The sequence below is a fragment of the Botryllus schlosseri genome, chromosome 4 (assembly GCF_051294905.1).
Source record: "Botryllus schlosseri isolate E-star chromosome 4, Bs_hap1, whole genome shotgun sequence".
NCBI classification, from domain to species: domain Eukaryota; kingdom Metazoa; phylum Chordata; class Ascidiacea; order Stolidobranchia; family Styelidae; genus Botryllus; species Botryllus schlosseri.
In genome coordinates, this window is record NC_137239.1 from 24,151,429 (window position 1) to 24,166,540 (window position 15,112).

General features: G+C 39.1%; 1 protein-coding gene and 1 long non-coding RNA gene across 3 annotated transcripts; one reads left to right on the forward strand and one right to left on the reverse strand.

The window, feature by feature from the left end:
- Positions 1-3,678: 3,678 nt before the first annotated feature.
- On the forward strand, positions 3,679-14,612 carry LOC145438323 (lactadherin-like). The gene is made up of 6 exons (XM_080315722.1): positions 3,679-3,827; positions 3,887-3,945; positions 4,008-4,149; positions 10,672-10,845; positions 12,258-12,424; positions 14,235-14,612. The coding sequence occupies exons 1-6, from the start codon at positions 3,767-3,769 to the stop codon at positions 14,400-14,402; spliced, it is 771 nt and encodes a 256-aa protein (XP_080171848.1). The 5' UTR covers positions 3,679-3,766; the 3' UTR covers positions 14,403-14,612.
- LOC145438335 (uncharacterized) lies at positions 6,242-10,212 on the reverse strand. 2 transcript variants are annotated; one of them, XR_013914910.1, is made up of 7 exons: positions 8,794-10,212; positions 8,505-8,734; positions 8,369-8,443; positions 8,128-8,311; positions 7,671-7,813; positions 7,222-7,316; positions 6,242-6,388 (listed from the first exon to the last, which is right to left on the reverse strand). It is a non-coding gene; the product is annotated as an uncharacterized LOC145438335 (long non-coding RNA). The 2 variants fall into 2 exon arrangements; XR_013914911.1 differs by having other exon boundaries at positions 8,800-10,209.
- Positions 14,613-15,112: the final 500 nt, after the last annotated feature.

Genomic DNA, 15,112 nt, shown 5'->3' on the forward strand with positions numbered 1-15,112 from the left:
CGATTAGTTTGCCATGAAATAACGCTTTCACGAAATTTTGACCATTATTGGTATCGGTTCACAGTTCGTTTTATGTTGCAGCTATAGGCGATTGTCTTGCGTACTGGTGTGGTTGTGTGTCTTGTGTAGTCAAACAAGCAAACAGGAACTCTGTGATGACAGCAGTGCTGGGTAGTGGGGAACAGGACCGTAACTGCTGCACCCGAAACCCCCCAATTGGGAAGGGAGGGAGCTCGAAGGGGCCCAAAATTATTTCGTGAATTAACATGAATTGAAGTATTTTTAAAAATTTATGCAACTTTCTCAAAACATTTTTGCGCTATGTGCGCGATTTATTGTTGCCGAATATCTGATTATTGGGTAACCTTCCTCCATGAAAATACGTAGAATTTAGAGAAATAAAGACTTCGGCGTCGGCCATTACTGCGCCACGACGCACCAAGGCATACGAAGTTATAGGCCGCGTAACTCCTAGAAGTGTGCCAGAACGATTAGCAGCGAGAAGACCTTGACGGAGAATGAATGCCCTTGTGGTGACCTTGGACTTCGATATATATAGAATATACATATATGTTTCATTAGCTAAACGGGTCCGCCCGAAGGTGTTAGATTCTTATTTAGGGGTCCTACCTTTTCCAACACACCTCACTTAGCTCTACCGGTAAATCTGATTACGTGAGCAGAGAAGGGATAAAAAATTGATAGTAAAATATATGCAATTTCCGATCACATTGACCGATTCAAACACAAATTAAATAAAATTTTCGCGCTTCGCGCGTTTAGTCCAAATGAAACGACGCACTTAGCAGTAGACCAAATGCAGTTGATAAATTGCAGGGAAATACGTACAGGCTCAGCGGGGCTGGGGGCCCAAGGCCAATTTTTTTGGCGGGGCTAAAAAAACTGCTGTTTCGGTCCTGGTGGGGAATGAAGGCTTGGAATAAATCTGAAGTGGGGAATGAAGACAAAAAGGTTGGGAACCCCTGCTCTAAATTGACCTAAATTCTCAAAAAAGTGGACAAAATCTCAAAAAAGAGGACAAAAGGGCGTCCTCCGAGGACACTTTCAAAAAAGTCAAAGAAGGGGACAAATCCTCTTAAAAGAGGACGTATGGTAACCCTACCATATCGTCGGAGTGGAATCAAAGTGACTTATGTCCAGATTTCAATATCTTTTGGCATAGCAGATAGGAGGTCACGAAATAGCATGATGTAAGGAAGTCATTATACCAACGGGTACGCCCGAATATGTTTAATTATATTTAGGGGTCCTACTTTTTCCAACACATCTCACTCGATCAGCTTTACCTGTAAATGTGATTACGTGAGCAGAGACAGGATTAAAATTGATAGCAATATATGCAATTCCCGATGATATTGACCGATTTGATCATGAATGATTAAAAATTTTCGCGCCTGGCGCGTTTAGGCGAAACGCCCACTAAACGAAGACCAGATATAGATGATTAGTGGCGGTGAAAAGCTTGTAGCCTGAGGGGGGTCTGGGGTTTTTCACCCTATGGGGGGCCTGGTTGCGCACTGTTGTCCAAGGGCCTGCGCAGTGAGTTGGCGTATTTGCGCAGACTCGTGAAGAATTAGAGGGAACATTGCAGACCGCTATTCTATTCCATAGCAATGACAGCACACTAGAGATGGTGTGAACGTAAGGTTCATGTTCGCGTTCTGTGTGTTAACCTCATGAACGTGGAGGTTCGCGTTCGCGACTGAAGACAAAGAAGTTAATGACGAAGGGGACCGGTTTTTAACAACATTAACTGGCGTGTGTGTACCAACCTCGATTTGTGTGATTCGCCTGTTGTACGCTTTCTGATGATGTAATACCCCGACTTGTGAAGATTCCGTAGTTCAGCGATTTGGATCGAGCGTGCAGACAAAGTAGCCCACTGTTTTAGCTAGAATATCTTCCGCTTTGCTATGACATGTCGAGATATTGCTTTCGTTTTTGCATTTTCATCATGGAGTGATAGAAACTGGTACTCGGTTCAGAGTCGAATCACTCCAGGGAATCTATTTTGCCCGGATTTAGTTAAATTGTCCTGCGACCCCTAGCATCTGTTATTAAAATGTGGTCCGTTATTCATGGAAAGTTGAGAACCCCGACGCTATTGATACGACCAATTGTGGTCGGCTTTGTTATGCTCGTGGAACATTTCATGTCGCCAAAATCATAGTTTGTTTTATGGTTAACGTTTCCATGTTTGCGTCAAAACATCAGATGTGATGCTTCACGGAGTGAGCTTAGTTGCAAACGCGATTCGACGGATTTCATAAACCATCGATGAGTTTAGCTCCTCGAAATAACAATCAGTGGAACACAGCACATCGTCATTGCACAGGTGGGTGTTCAAAAATAACTTTTTTTCAAATTTTACTGGCTAATTGATAAAACTGTTGGGTTGGAAAAGAAAACTATGCACGCCAAATTTGGTTCAATTCCAACTTGTAGCCTCATCGCTACAAGAGAAGAAAGTTTTGGATTTATTATATAAATAAATAAAAACTTTTCAATATTTTTTCTTCACCTCATGAGCTATAGGTGGTCTATAGAAACAATGTTGAAAAAATTTGGCTCAATTCTAACCGGTGGAAGCGGAGTTATTACCGTCGAAAAATTAGGATTTGAATAAAATAGTATTTTCGGAGGACAGTACGAGAATTATTTAAAACTCAAATAACGTCGCTTGTACGGTTGTTATCTATCTAAAATTGTTATGCATCGGTTATTTAGACAGTGAAAACAATTTCATGGGGTATCCAGTCAAAATTGAATTTTTATTTCAAATATATCTAATAAATTCAAGATTTTCAATCTGTATGAATTCGGTGAATACCGGTTGCAATGGATTCAAATTTGGTGAGCATGTTTTTATTTAGGTAACCCCACGATTTAATCGTTTAACAAGTCGGATTAGGAATGTATATTTTGAACAGCCCTTGCAATTGATGGCCAATCGTAAGCCGCACTTGCATCGACCCTAATTTCGGAAGGAGGAGACTGTCTCGGATTAAACGGGCGACTAGAACCGACTGATCATTATTTAGATTAGACGGGTTGTTGTCAGATTTCAAAGACTACTCAAGGTCATTTCGACACCTTCCTATTTTTTAATTGTATCGCAGTCTTGTGGTGTTTTGAATTGAATAAAATTCTTAGTAAACTGAACTGAGCTCGACGATCTCGAGTTTCAGACACCAGTATATTGCGCCATTCATAAACTGCATTTAAATGAATTCAACATCACCAAAGTACTTGTTAAGATAGTGAATTAACAATGGCAAAACATGGTAATAATGTTCTCCGGCCCGTCGCATCCAGTGTTGAAATGTTGCCATTTATGCATGGAAAATTGAACATCCCTGCCCTATTGATACGATTAATTGTGGTATGTTCTGTTATGGTCGTGGAAAATTGCATGTCGCCCAAAGCCCTAGTTTCTTCGGAAGCCAAGGCTTCCTTGTTTGCGTTGAAACAATAGATCTGATGCTTCACGGAGTCAACTTCCTGGCAAACGCGTATTTCAACGTATTTCATAAACGATGTCGATGATCTGACGTTCCTGAAATCACGGTAAGTGGAACACAACACATCGTCATTGCACACATATTGCAATTCATACAAAGTTCATGGTGTATGGAAAAATATGGTTCGTAAGAAAATGTTGCACGCGGAACCGAGATAAACATGTGGGTGCGCGGCCTAGTTGAAGTTGGTCGCATTATATTGTGAACGTACGCACCACCAGAAAATGTCACTCAATTATTGGATTCTCATTATGTTCGGGATCGCGATCTGCTCGCGTTCGTCAGGTACGAACAATTTGTGTTTCGATTTCGATTCGGATCGGATTGATATTTCTCTTTTTCAGCTCAATTTTGCTCCAGAAGTTACGTCGGCGGTAAATGGATCACAGTGGGAGATTGTGGGGTCGGTATGCAAATAGTTTTACGTCACAGACGGACGTTCTATTCTGTTTACATTTAATGTAGGGCCCGGAAATGATGTCGGACATAATGTGGGAACTTAAAGATCGAGCAAAAGATGAAAAGATGAAACCGACTGCAGAACCGGCTGAAAAACCGAATGAGAAATCGACTGCTAAACCGACTGAAAAAACCACTGCAATGAAAGGTTTGGAATTTCGGCAAATTCATTCTCTTTCAAATAATAATCCAACCATATCCTGATGCAGTGTTGTGTTTTCACCCAAATCTCTATTAGGAACAAGTCGGTGTCATTGACACCAAATTTCGATTTCTGTGAAGAAAACAGGCTTTTTAAGCGAGTTTATTGCCAATGCCTTATATGATTTCCGTAGACTAGTCTCACCTTTAAAAAAAATCAAAATTTTGACATTTTATGACTTTAAAAAACCTAATTTTGATCAAAGGTTGACCTCATGCATGTAAACTAGGTGTCTTTCCACATAATCTTAGAATTGTACTATACTTATCTTCATTTCTTGTTGCAACTGTCTGTCCTTACGAAGTAGTTTGATCTGAAAAAAAGTTTTTGACTTGAAAACTGACAAAGTTTTACACGAAAAAACTTTATTTTAACGAAATCTATAAAGAATTCCAGTAGTTACATCACTCATTATAGTAAAAATAATTAAAATTTATTGTAGCACAACGAAAGATATTTTGTTACCTTCTAGGGTAGAAAGTGTAAGTTCTTACTGAGTAGTTTGCCAAGAATGGAGAAAGAACGTTCAACAGCAGCAGCTGTTTGCTGGCAACACTGAAGTTATGCGTAAACTGCTGGTGACACACCGTGTTGCTTCATTCTGACAATGTTGTCGACATCACAATTTTTCATCATGCGCTTCTATATATGAAAACCAATGCCCACGCAGTCTTGCGTCATCCTATTTGTTTCATTTGGCCGTTTATGATTCACAATGAGTGGGCAATGGGCCGTCTACGACGATAGGCCTATAAAGTAGGCCACAAGCTGTAAAATGTCAAACGATAAGTTCATTCATGGCCTGGATATAGATAGGCCATGGTTCATCGAAAATGCAAACATCTACTAACCAAAGAAAATGTAGGTAGAGATTTTTTTGACTTTGTAAACAATTTTAACAATTTTAACAATTTTTTGACCCAACGCTACAATATCGACAAAATTTTGATTTATTTTGATATGTCAAAAAAATCACCCTTCTAATAAGTGTGCTAGACTTGCGGTTTTCCAACACGTTACACACTGCTCAATTACTGTATTGGTAGCCCAAGGTGTGAGTTTGATTGACAGACTAGACCATGTCGTTTCGACTACTTCTTTTCTTCTTCTATTGCGGTTCTTGCGGTTCCGTGTATTGATAAAAATGGTAATAAAATGACCCCGATGTATATAGCCTACACTCTTAGCGAAAATAGTGTATTACTGTATATTCACATCCAAAGCGCCGAAACGGGTGGCACTCGAAATCAGAATCTAACTCTGAAATATATCGCGATCATAAATCTTTTAACTTCCTACGTGCATGCGTAATTCGGATTGAAATGTTGTAATCAATTTATACCGCGGTATAAGTCTGAGCTATGATTCCGGATTCGCGTGCCATGGGTGTATGTATATATACAACCGTATATCAGGGGTGGCACACTGATGGAAATACACCCTTATTTCGCTGAAAGTATAGTCTCGTATATCTGCGCCTAAACTAGCAGGGTTATATTCTATCCATACGGAGAAATTTTGCGACGGAGGTTTGGGTACTACATGTACAACGTGTATAAAGTTTACATGAACTTCCTTCATTTTCAGGATACCAACATATCGGCTACCAAGAAATTATTCTAACTTTAATGTTCGCTTTCCGAAGCTGCTTCTGCATTCTTTACATTACAATTGCGGGTTCATCACCTATAGCACTATGAACTATTTGAGTCGCAAGTCGTTATGTAAACGTTTTGTTGGCGTTTAGTAAGTGATCACTCCCCAGCAAACACAGAATATATTGCATATATATTGTGTATATGTCTCAACTACTTGAAAATATATCTAGTCATATGTATTGTTTATATAAATCTGTCGACACATTTGCACATATATAGGATATCTTCAATGATACCTGTATGACATTGTCATGATATCTTGCTTGACCCTAGATGACCCCTGACCCTAGGTGACCCCTGACCCTAGTTAGGTACCTGGACCTGCCACATCCTGCAATGCCCTTATCAAGGAAGACTGACTGATAATTTTACAAATCATGCATGGCTTTGTTCGTGTATTAAATCAGCACAGAACTGCGCAATCACTCCAGCAAATATTGCTGCCTAAGCATAAGTTCGAAATCGTTGTCGGAATTGTCAGACTCTGTGATGACAGCCTTGTTCCTGTTATCTTCTTTATCGCCACCCTATAACATAAACGAGTAGATTAGTACAATTGATTATTATCACTGTAGAATAAAAGTTGTTCTGTGTTTGGTTGTGAGTAAAGTGGGATGGTGGTCTAAGTCACATTCACCAAAAGACTTGAAGTCCTCTTTCAAAAGCAACATGACCTTTACTTTCACACTGAAGATATAATCAAGATCAACGCAGTTACGCTGTCAAGATGAGACACCAGAACCTGTTCAATAATGCCTGTCATTATAGAGATGATTTTCATGCTATTGGCGTCATGAAGTGGCTGCTGCTGGAAACGGATTTCAAAACCTATAGTTTGGGCACGGGGTGAAGATTGTTCTCCACATTATTATTTTAATATTAATATGGTAATAGTTGCCTGTGAGAGGCTGATGTGATATTGATCGCTCCTTCCATGCACGACACAGCAAATATATGCAGTGGATCCCAAACTGTGGTCTGCGAGACAATTTTTGTGACTGCGTAGTACCTTCCAGAAATTCACACGATCCAGAAATTTTCAGAGATTTTAATTACTTGAGTATAAAAATCTTTAGACAGGGTATTGTCTAAACCAAAATCGAAGTTGCTTAAAATTATTTTGTAAATCAACACAAAGTAGAGTTATTCAAATTAAATTTTAATCTCCCCGTGCGAGACAAATGCGACCCGTGGAGGGAAATTGTAAAGGTCTGTCTCGTAAATTTTCTCGTAAAGTTTGGGGACCACTGATATACAATGTTCTGAAGATGAGCGGTAACAACAATTCACTTACAGTTCAATAATATCATCAAAGACACAACTGTCACACCACACAGGCTTAACTTAACAACAGAATTACCTTGCAAGATCCAGCAACAGTTGGAGATCTTGCAACCTGATCTTTACTTCTTTTATCTGGGATCTCGAGGTCAGGATGAGCCGATCTGCATGCTCCTAAAAAGAGATATAACTAGATGAAGATGTCCACTGTCCAGTCATGGCATATTATACATCAGACAACGAACAAGTTTCATTGATATAAGAGACTCCTGGAGGTACAGAATTCCAATATACTATTGAATAATATATTCATATTGCAATAATATATTCAATTGCAGCTGAATATTTTCTGCTAAAACTCATTAACAACTAGAGTACTAAATAGGTAACTTAGCACATCACGACATCAGTATTCGTATTACCGAATATGACGTCAAACGATTAAAATGTTGAAAAATCGAGGCTAGGGCTCAACTTTTTTTTACGTTGATTACGTTTAATTTCCGTCAATAACCGTTGATAACTTACGTCTAATAGTCTTTTCAAGTGTCACTCTTGTTGTTTTGACCCTTAAGACTGGTTTTTCCTACTTTCTTTACAGCTATGCGGGTCATCATATTTCCGACAGTTTCCGGCAATTGTACACCCCGGATTCCCATTAAAGCGGCTACCTGTAAAACATTATATTAGTGGTGCACAATACAGATGGTGCTGCCTTGCATGAATGGTTTGCACCAGAATTAACAATAACATTTATGGGCATTCTAGATAAAACCATCCACACCATAAATTTCATGGTCACGCTAATCAAAGGCTTGGTTGACTTTGCGATTTCGCAATAAATCACATTGGCAATTCAATTTTTGATAATAGAACTAATTTCGAAAAGGACCCCTGCTGTGTCTGAAAATGATTCCTTGGTGTCGGCGGACACCCCTAATTTAGACTGTCAATCGCTTTGTTCGAATGAGAAACAAAAACATACCAGTTCAGACTTTGCCGTTGTTCAAAGGTGTTCCAGCTGTGACAAGGTTTCACAGGGATCTTCAATTATATCTTCCAGCAAAATTGGGGCACTCGATTGAGGTCTTTTGGAGTCATTGTCGATATGATGTCTGAGGAAATCCATCGTCTGGTTTTTCTGCAACTTTATGTCTTTGATGCACAAGCTAAAAAGGATTCGATTACAAGAAAGTTGGATTGACCATCATATGTGATAAACTTACCATTACTTTATGACAGGCCAGATTGTTGATGGTCAAAATTTTGTAGTTCAACGATGATTTTAAATGAAGGAGCATCTGAAAAACAGAGAGACTTTATTCTCAAATTCGAGAACGCATCAAAGTGCTAGGAACTTACTGCAGGACTTAGATCTCTGGCCGTTACATTCAATGTTGGGATCATGCCATTCTTGAACACTCTTTTCGCTTAATGATGGCAAACTTGCATTGCGAGCATCATTGACATCACTCCTGCTTGCCACACTTTCATTGCCAGAATCATAAGATGACCGCATTCTTGAAATTGGCATGTCTTGTATCTGAATACTTGGATTATGTTTCTTCCTTGCAGTGCAGGAAAAACATCATCTACAAATTATAAACGTTTTACATATATGTACCATATTTCACGGAATAAAAGGGTATACCTTGACCATCAGTTGACGCCGAATTATTCAAAAATTGTTTGTTCAGCTGACGTTTTCGTTTTGGCCGCTGCGCTTGATTTTCAGTCCAGACAATGACAAAGACGTGAGCAAGCCCCTACTCTCTTCAGCGTTTATTATATCACTAAAAGCTACCTTCAATACATCTAAAACATATGGATAATGTAGATGGCAAAGGTAGGCCCACTTGGAAAACAGTACGCTAATTCTGAGTTTATAACTTACTAGATGAGCATTTCATCTGTATCTTTTATACAGAGACCGATTGCGATTATCATATTATGGTTGCTTTTTATTCTTAGCCTTACCGTGCTATTTGCATTCTTACGCAACCACCAGCCATGCAATACTATTATAGATACAAACAATTTCACACAATTCACAATTCATAAGATATAAGCTAGTCTGAATCAATGAGATCACTTCTACATCGGTTTTCCAGCTTTTATGTATTACAGCAACAGCAACCGATTGTTCTTGTTCAACAAAAAGCACAACAGCAAATGATTGCTCGATTTATTGATCGACTAATACCCACCTAATGACCTATATTCATTTACAGCAAATCCTTAAAGTAAGGTTGGAGTAAGTTGATATCCAGGAAATGTGCTCATGATTAGCCGCACAAGTTCTATAGTTTATTAGTTGGTTTGATATGAATCAAAGAATTATATTCAGATATAGCCGCCCAGTTATGATATGGACACCATATTACCAGAAAGACTAGACTAGTTCTATGAAGTTATATCGTATTACCTCAAGTCAAGTCCTTAACTATGATTATATAAGAAGCATAGCCTATATATAAATTACCTTGCACAGTGCAGTTTTCGTTATTCTTCTATAGAAATATGCTTGGATTAGCCTCAATTAACTGCGATTTCCCTGAACGCAACTAAAACCAAAACGACAACGATATCTGCACTGCAAGCCGCCATTATCAGAGCGCTTCTGTCTTTTGTCTGACGATTTGAAACCTGCGCGCCGAAACGGGTGTTCGCGTGGGAGAAAGTGCCTCAAGCCATTGAGTCACTCGGCTCCGACGGCTAGACGGCTAGATGGTTTTCAGCGTAACCGGAGTGGATCCGGATTCTTAATTTGATTTGACAGTCGGATTGTAGCAGGATTTTTCTATTGAACGTTCAAATAGTATAGCATTATTTTGGCAGCAGTTTTTCGGATTACCCAGAATTGGAAATTCATAAGACTTTCAAATTGCCGCCTGGAGCCGTAATGGATTCGGATTCCAAAATTTGGGATGGCCAAGAATCAAAATATCTGCAAAATCACGCGAAAGCGGCGTGTGACAAAAGGAAAAACATTCGATCATAGCAACGATGTAAATTGCTATGATTCGATGGTGGCAATTACGGTGACATATCACCCCATAAGAGTGAGACATCAATAAAATTGATAGTAAATTATACCATAAAATGATGACAATAATCGAATTAGATTCCTCACAAATATATTTTCGGCATTTTGACGAAAGTTGTTGGATAAGAAAAAGATGTATTCAAGATACGTTTCCGCACAAGATATGCATAAACACAATTTTGAGATAATTAGGATAACAAAAAGATATCCGAACATGTCCTGAATATATCTCGTGTTTGCTGGGTCGTACCATGATATTTCACGATTCATGCGAGCAGAACGCGCAGGCCAAGCCCTCGACCTACTCACTGGACTTGAAAAGCTTTCTTCAATTGTAAATTGCGCAATTCACTCCGCATGGAACGCTGGCAAAACTAGTAGCCTATTATAAAATATGCAAGATGTCGGTATTCACTGGTCCTTTTAAGCCGAGGCCCATCTTCCTATACACCATACACATTTCATCTCTTCATTTGCAAATAGCGAAAAAGTCCCTGATGGAGTGCTACATGGGAATGAAGTCTGGCGCAATTCCTGATGCTTCAATAACTGCGTCATCCGAATGGGGCGGGAGTCAGCGTGAGCATGAAGCCCGTAATGCCCGGTTAGACAACCAGGGCCACACGCATAATACTGGATCGTGGTCACCAGTCTCAAGTATGGATTTATTATAAAATTTCAATCTTGGAATATTCACGCTGACACTAAAGATTTTGACTGGTACTTTCATAATAACACTGCCATTAGAAACGACATGCATTTTCTGACCTTTTCTTTTATGATTGCTTGAGACTAGCGTTTACGCTCAGTGCGTTGAACAGTGGCTTCCAACCTATTTAGCCCGGGGACTAATTTTCAATTTGCAAAATATTCGCGGAAGTGAAGAATCATCGTGAAAATCGAAACATCGTACAATAATGGGATTCAGAAGTAATAAGGTTTCTTTTCGTAAGCATGTATACCGTAGATTTATTGATGGTCCAATAATTGGCCAAGAAGTCATACCTGCCGTCGCAACAAGCCCGTGTAATTATGGCAATACATTCTGTTTTCATGATGCGATGCTACATCATCGACATGTTGATCATCTTTCCTTCTGAAACCATATAGTTATATTGACTCCTGGGTTTTAAGGCACCCTTAAAAGACATATTCCCCGTTCTCGCGTACCGTTGATACTAATTGGTCATAAGTGCCACTATCCAAATAATAATAACAAATATTATTAATAACACAGCCCAGCACCAGTGACAGAAAAGGACCAAGTCAAACTTATGTGGGATGTACCAGTTATAACTGACCGCGAAATCAGGAGCAACCGCCCGGATATGATCATTAAACTAAAAAAAGAAAACAGAATGCTTATTCATTGAACTGGCTGTCCCAGCTGATCAAAACATAGTGCAAAAAGAATCAGAGATGAGAAAATGTGCCGATGCAAAATAAACATAGTACCGATAGTCATTGGTGCTACAGGGGTCGTTAGCAAAAAACTCATATAACATATGCAAAATATTCCGGGTAACGTTCGATTCGACATGATCCAAACAATCATGTTATTGGGCACTGTGCATATTCTTCGGAAGGCCTTGAATGCACCACTGGACTAAAATTACACTTGTGAATCACAGCATAATTTCTGTAATTTATATTCTTCATTTTCAATCATCTCTGCCTCCGCTTTGTAACCCTTTCCAGTTCTTCATCTACTGCAATTCTTGAAACTGACTTCTCCATGTATTGCATAGGAATAACAATTTGACTGTATTACTGAAATTTTAAAAATTTACTCCAATCTCGCCATTTTCCTTTGGGGGGCAGGTTGCTCCCCGGATTATGTATGCATTTACCAGTTTCTTACAGCGAATAAAGAATATCGTATTAAATAAACTCGTCACAATTGGGGCAGGCTGGCATTGTCTCTCATGGATGTGTAGATTGGTGGTAGTGTATTAATAAGATTCTCACCACTTTAACGTAGATTAATTCACATGGTCATTCCACTCATTCACGCGTTGTTGAAAAGCTAAAGCCTAACACGCTCACACTATAATCCTTACTATTTCCAGATACTGTTGGTCAATGGCTACAAATTGATTTGGGTGCTGTCAGGGCAGTGGCGGGGATAGTCTCCCAAGGAAGACCGACCGCGGATCAGTGGGTTACATCGTATACCATATCGTGTGGTAGTCAAGCGGGTAATCTCGCCACTGTGAAGAATGACGGAAAATCGATTGTGAGAATTAACCAATGATGAAAAAGCCCCCACGTAAATTATCAGATGCTGTAAGGATATTGCTAATTTCGTTAGATCAGCGCTATGAGTTGAATCGGTTGAATCAGAATTGCGTAGCAGAGATCCGTGCATTGATTTCTAAAGAATATCTCAGTATATCGCTGTTGTATATGTTCGGATTGTTCGTGAAACGCTGTTGCATAGCCTGTGAGAACAACCAATCATTCAATGATCGTGCGTTTTACTGCCGTCCATTGTTCTCACAAATAAATTGACCGCAAACGAAGTGATCGGAGCTTACAGCTTACGTTGTCGTCAACTAGTAGTAAAGTAATCTAATAGCAAAATATCTATCTCTATTCTACACCCTGCTCATTGTGCTATGTTCTCGCCTTAACCAAACCTATTGTTTGATTTAAATAGAATTCGATGATATCATATCACTACAGTCTTCTATTGGTGTGGAATTGTATCTCATGAATGTGTGTGAGTGTGTGTGTGGTAGGGCTGTTCAAAAATAACCTTTTTTCCTGAATCTTGCGGGTTACTTGATTAAATCGTTAGGTTGCCTTAAAAAATGACGCACACCAAATTTGAATTCATTCCAACCAATATTCGCGGATTTCGTAGAGCTTGAAAATTTAGAATTTGCCTAAAATTGCAAAAAAAAAATTTTTTCAAATTTTTCTGCCAGCCCTATGAAATTGTTGCGCTGTCTTCAAAAACGATGCAAAACAAATTTGACTCAATTCGAAGCCGTAGAAGTGGAGTAATTTCAGTTTTTCTTTGATAATTTTGGGATTATCCTTGATTGGTGGATCATCCCAGAATTATCATCAAAAAACTTGAATAACTCAGCTTCTGCAGCTTGGAATTGAGTCAAATTTGTTTTGCATCGTTTTTGAAGACAGTGCAACAATTTCATAAGGTTGGAAGGAAAATTGGAAAAAATTTTTTTTTGCATTTTTAGGCAAATTTAAAATTTTTAAACTCTACGAAATCCGCGAATATTGGTTGGAATGAATTCAAATTTGGTGTGCGTCATTTTTTAAGGCAACCTAACGATTTAATCAAGTAACCCGCAAGATTAAGGAAAAAAGGTTATTTTTGAACAGCCCTCTGTGTGAGGGGGGAGGAGTTGTGTATTGCATGATATCAATTCGTTTCTACTTTCCAAGGTCTCGTATTCTATTTCGTATTTTGGCTTATAATTCGAGACTGTTGCTATCACTTACTTACATAGTTTAGCAGTTCTACGTATATGTGAACGATTCAACGCCGTTTTGCATGTATACTAAACTGTATTATCGTTCCTCAATTTAAAATAAACGACCACTCAATCTTTATTTTGAACAGTTAGCATAATGCAATGACGTAATCATGCCTCGCACTTCGAAAAGGCAACATGACTTGAATTGCGACTTGACTCGTGTCACCTTCAAAATCGAGTGACTTGACTTGACTTGACTCGAGTCAAAATGTGGAATGACTCGAGACGACTGGTGACTCTAAGGGATAGTGACTTGATCCCAACACTGGCTACAAGTGACCAGAGTAGTCGACAAACACCATGAATACCATAACAAGATTAACAAGAACAACAACAACAACAACAACAACAACTAGAATCAAAGTTATCTATTTTTGTCATCTTTGCCTCATTCGATCGTGATCCAGTTAATTCATGTAGTGTTAGCGCGTGGATAAAACAATTATAAAAGTTGGCATCAGATCGCACGAACAACATTTTTAATGATGCTATACCTTAATGTGCGGTCAAGCGGATGGTGGTGTATATTTCATATTCCAGATATTCAGAGGAAATGGGGACAGGAACACCAAAGTGCATAACAAGTTTCCGACTGTTATGCCATGCAGATACGTTCGGATATATCCGCAAACCTACCGCGAATGGATGTCTATGAGAGTGGAGCTTGTATCCGGCGAATGCATTGATTCAGTGAATCCATTCATATGATGTGATATTTTGTTGAATGAAGGACCTGCTCTACCGTGCCTATGCCAAGCGGGGGAATTGTCGCATTGGATCAAGTGTAGGCCTACAAAAACAGAATCGGACATTCATCGAATTTATTCGAATCAAATCATAACTAATGCCCAAACGTCAAGAATATAAAAAATCAATACGACGAGGTACTTGGCGCTGTCCCCAAGTAATATAACTCGATACTCAACTGCACAGTACACATTGAAGTCTGCTAATTGACACAATTGGAAGTTTGAATCCAGCTCCGTGTACAATAAATATATATAGTACAGGCTTGGAAATGACGGGCAGAAATTTATAAAATGCTCCTTAGCGCCAAAGCCTTCAGTCCAGAACAGCAAAGCATTGGCAAAGCGTTTTAATCTAAAATGGTTCATTTGCACTGAATATAGTAGCCTACGTAAGAATGCAGGTTGATGCGATGTAAGACAGAATGTCCTAAAACAGATTGCGGCCATACAAATATTTCAGTTCGCGAAGAAGTTCTAATTGTAACTCACGAAAGGGGTGTTTATAGTTTAGTTCATCGTGGTACGCCACACGCTTTACATGAGGTCAATGTACACTGTGCAGTACAGTACTTAAAACATAGTAGTCTCCAAACAGTGACTCACCAGGAAGTATAGCTGCGGGAATCTCATGAGCAGAATCGACTATATGATAAGAGCAGAGGAAAACGC

Coding starts and splice junctions, on each gene's coding strand:
- LOC145438323 (XM_080315722.1), top strand. CDS start 3,767: ATGTCACTCAATTATTGGATTCTCATTATGTTCGGGATCGCGATCTGC. Junction 3,946..4,007: donor TCACAGTGGGAGATTGTGGG/GTCGGTATGCAA, acceptor CATTTAATGTAG/GGCCCGGAAATGATGTCGGA. Junction 12,425..14,234: donor AGAATGACGGAAAATCGATT/GTGAGAATTAAC, acceptor TTCATATTCCAG/ATATTCAGAGGAAATGGGGA.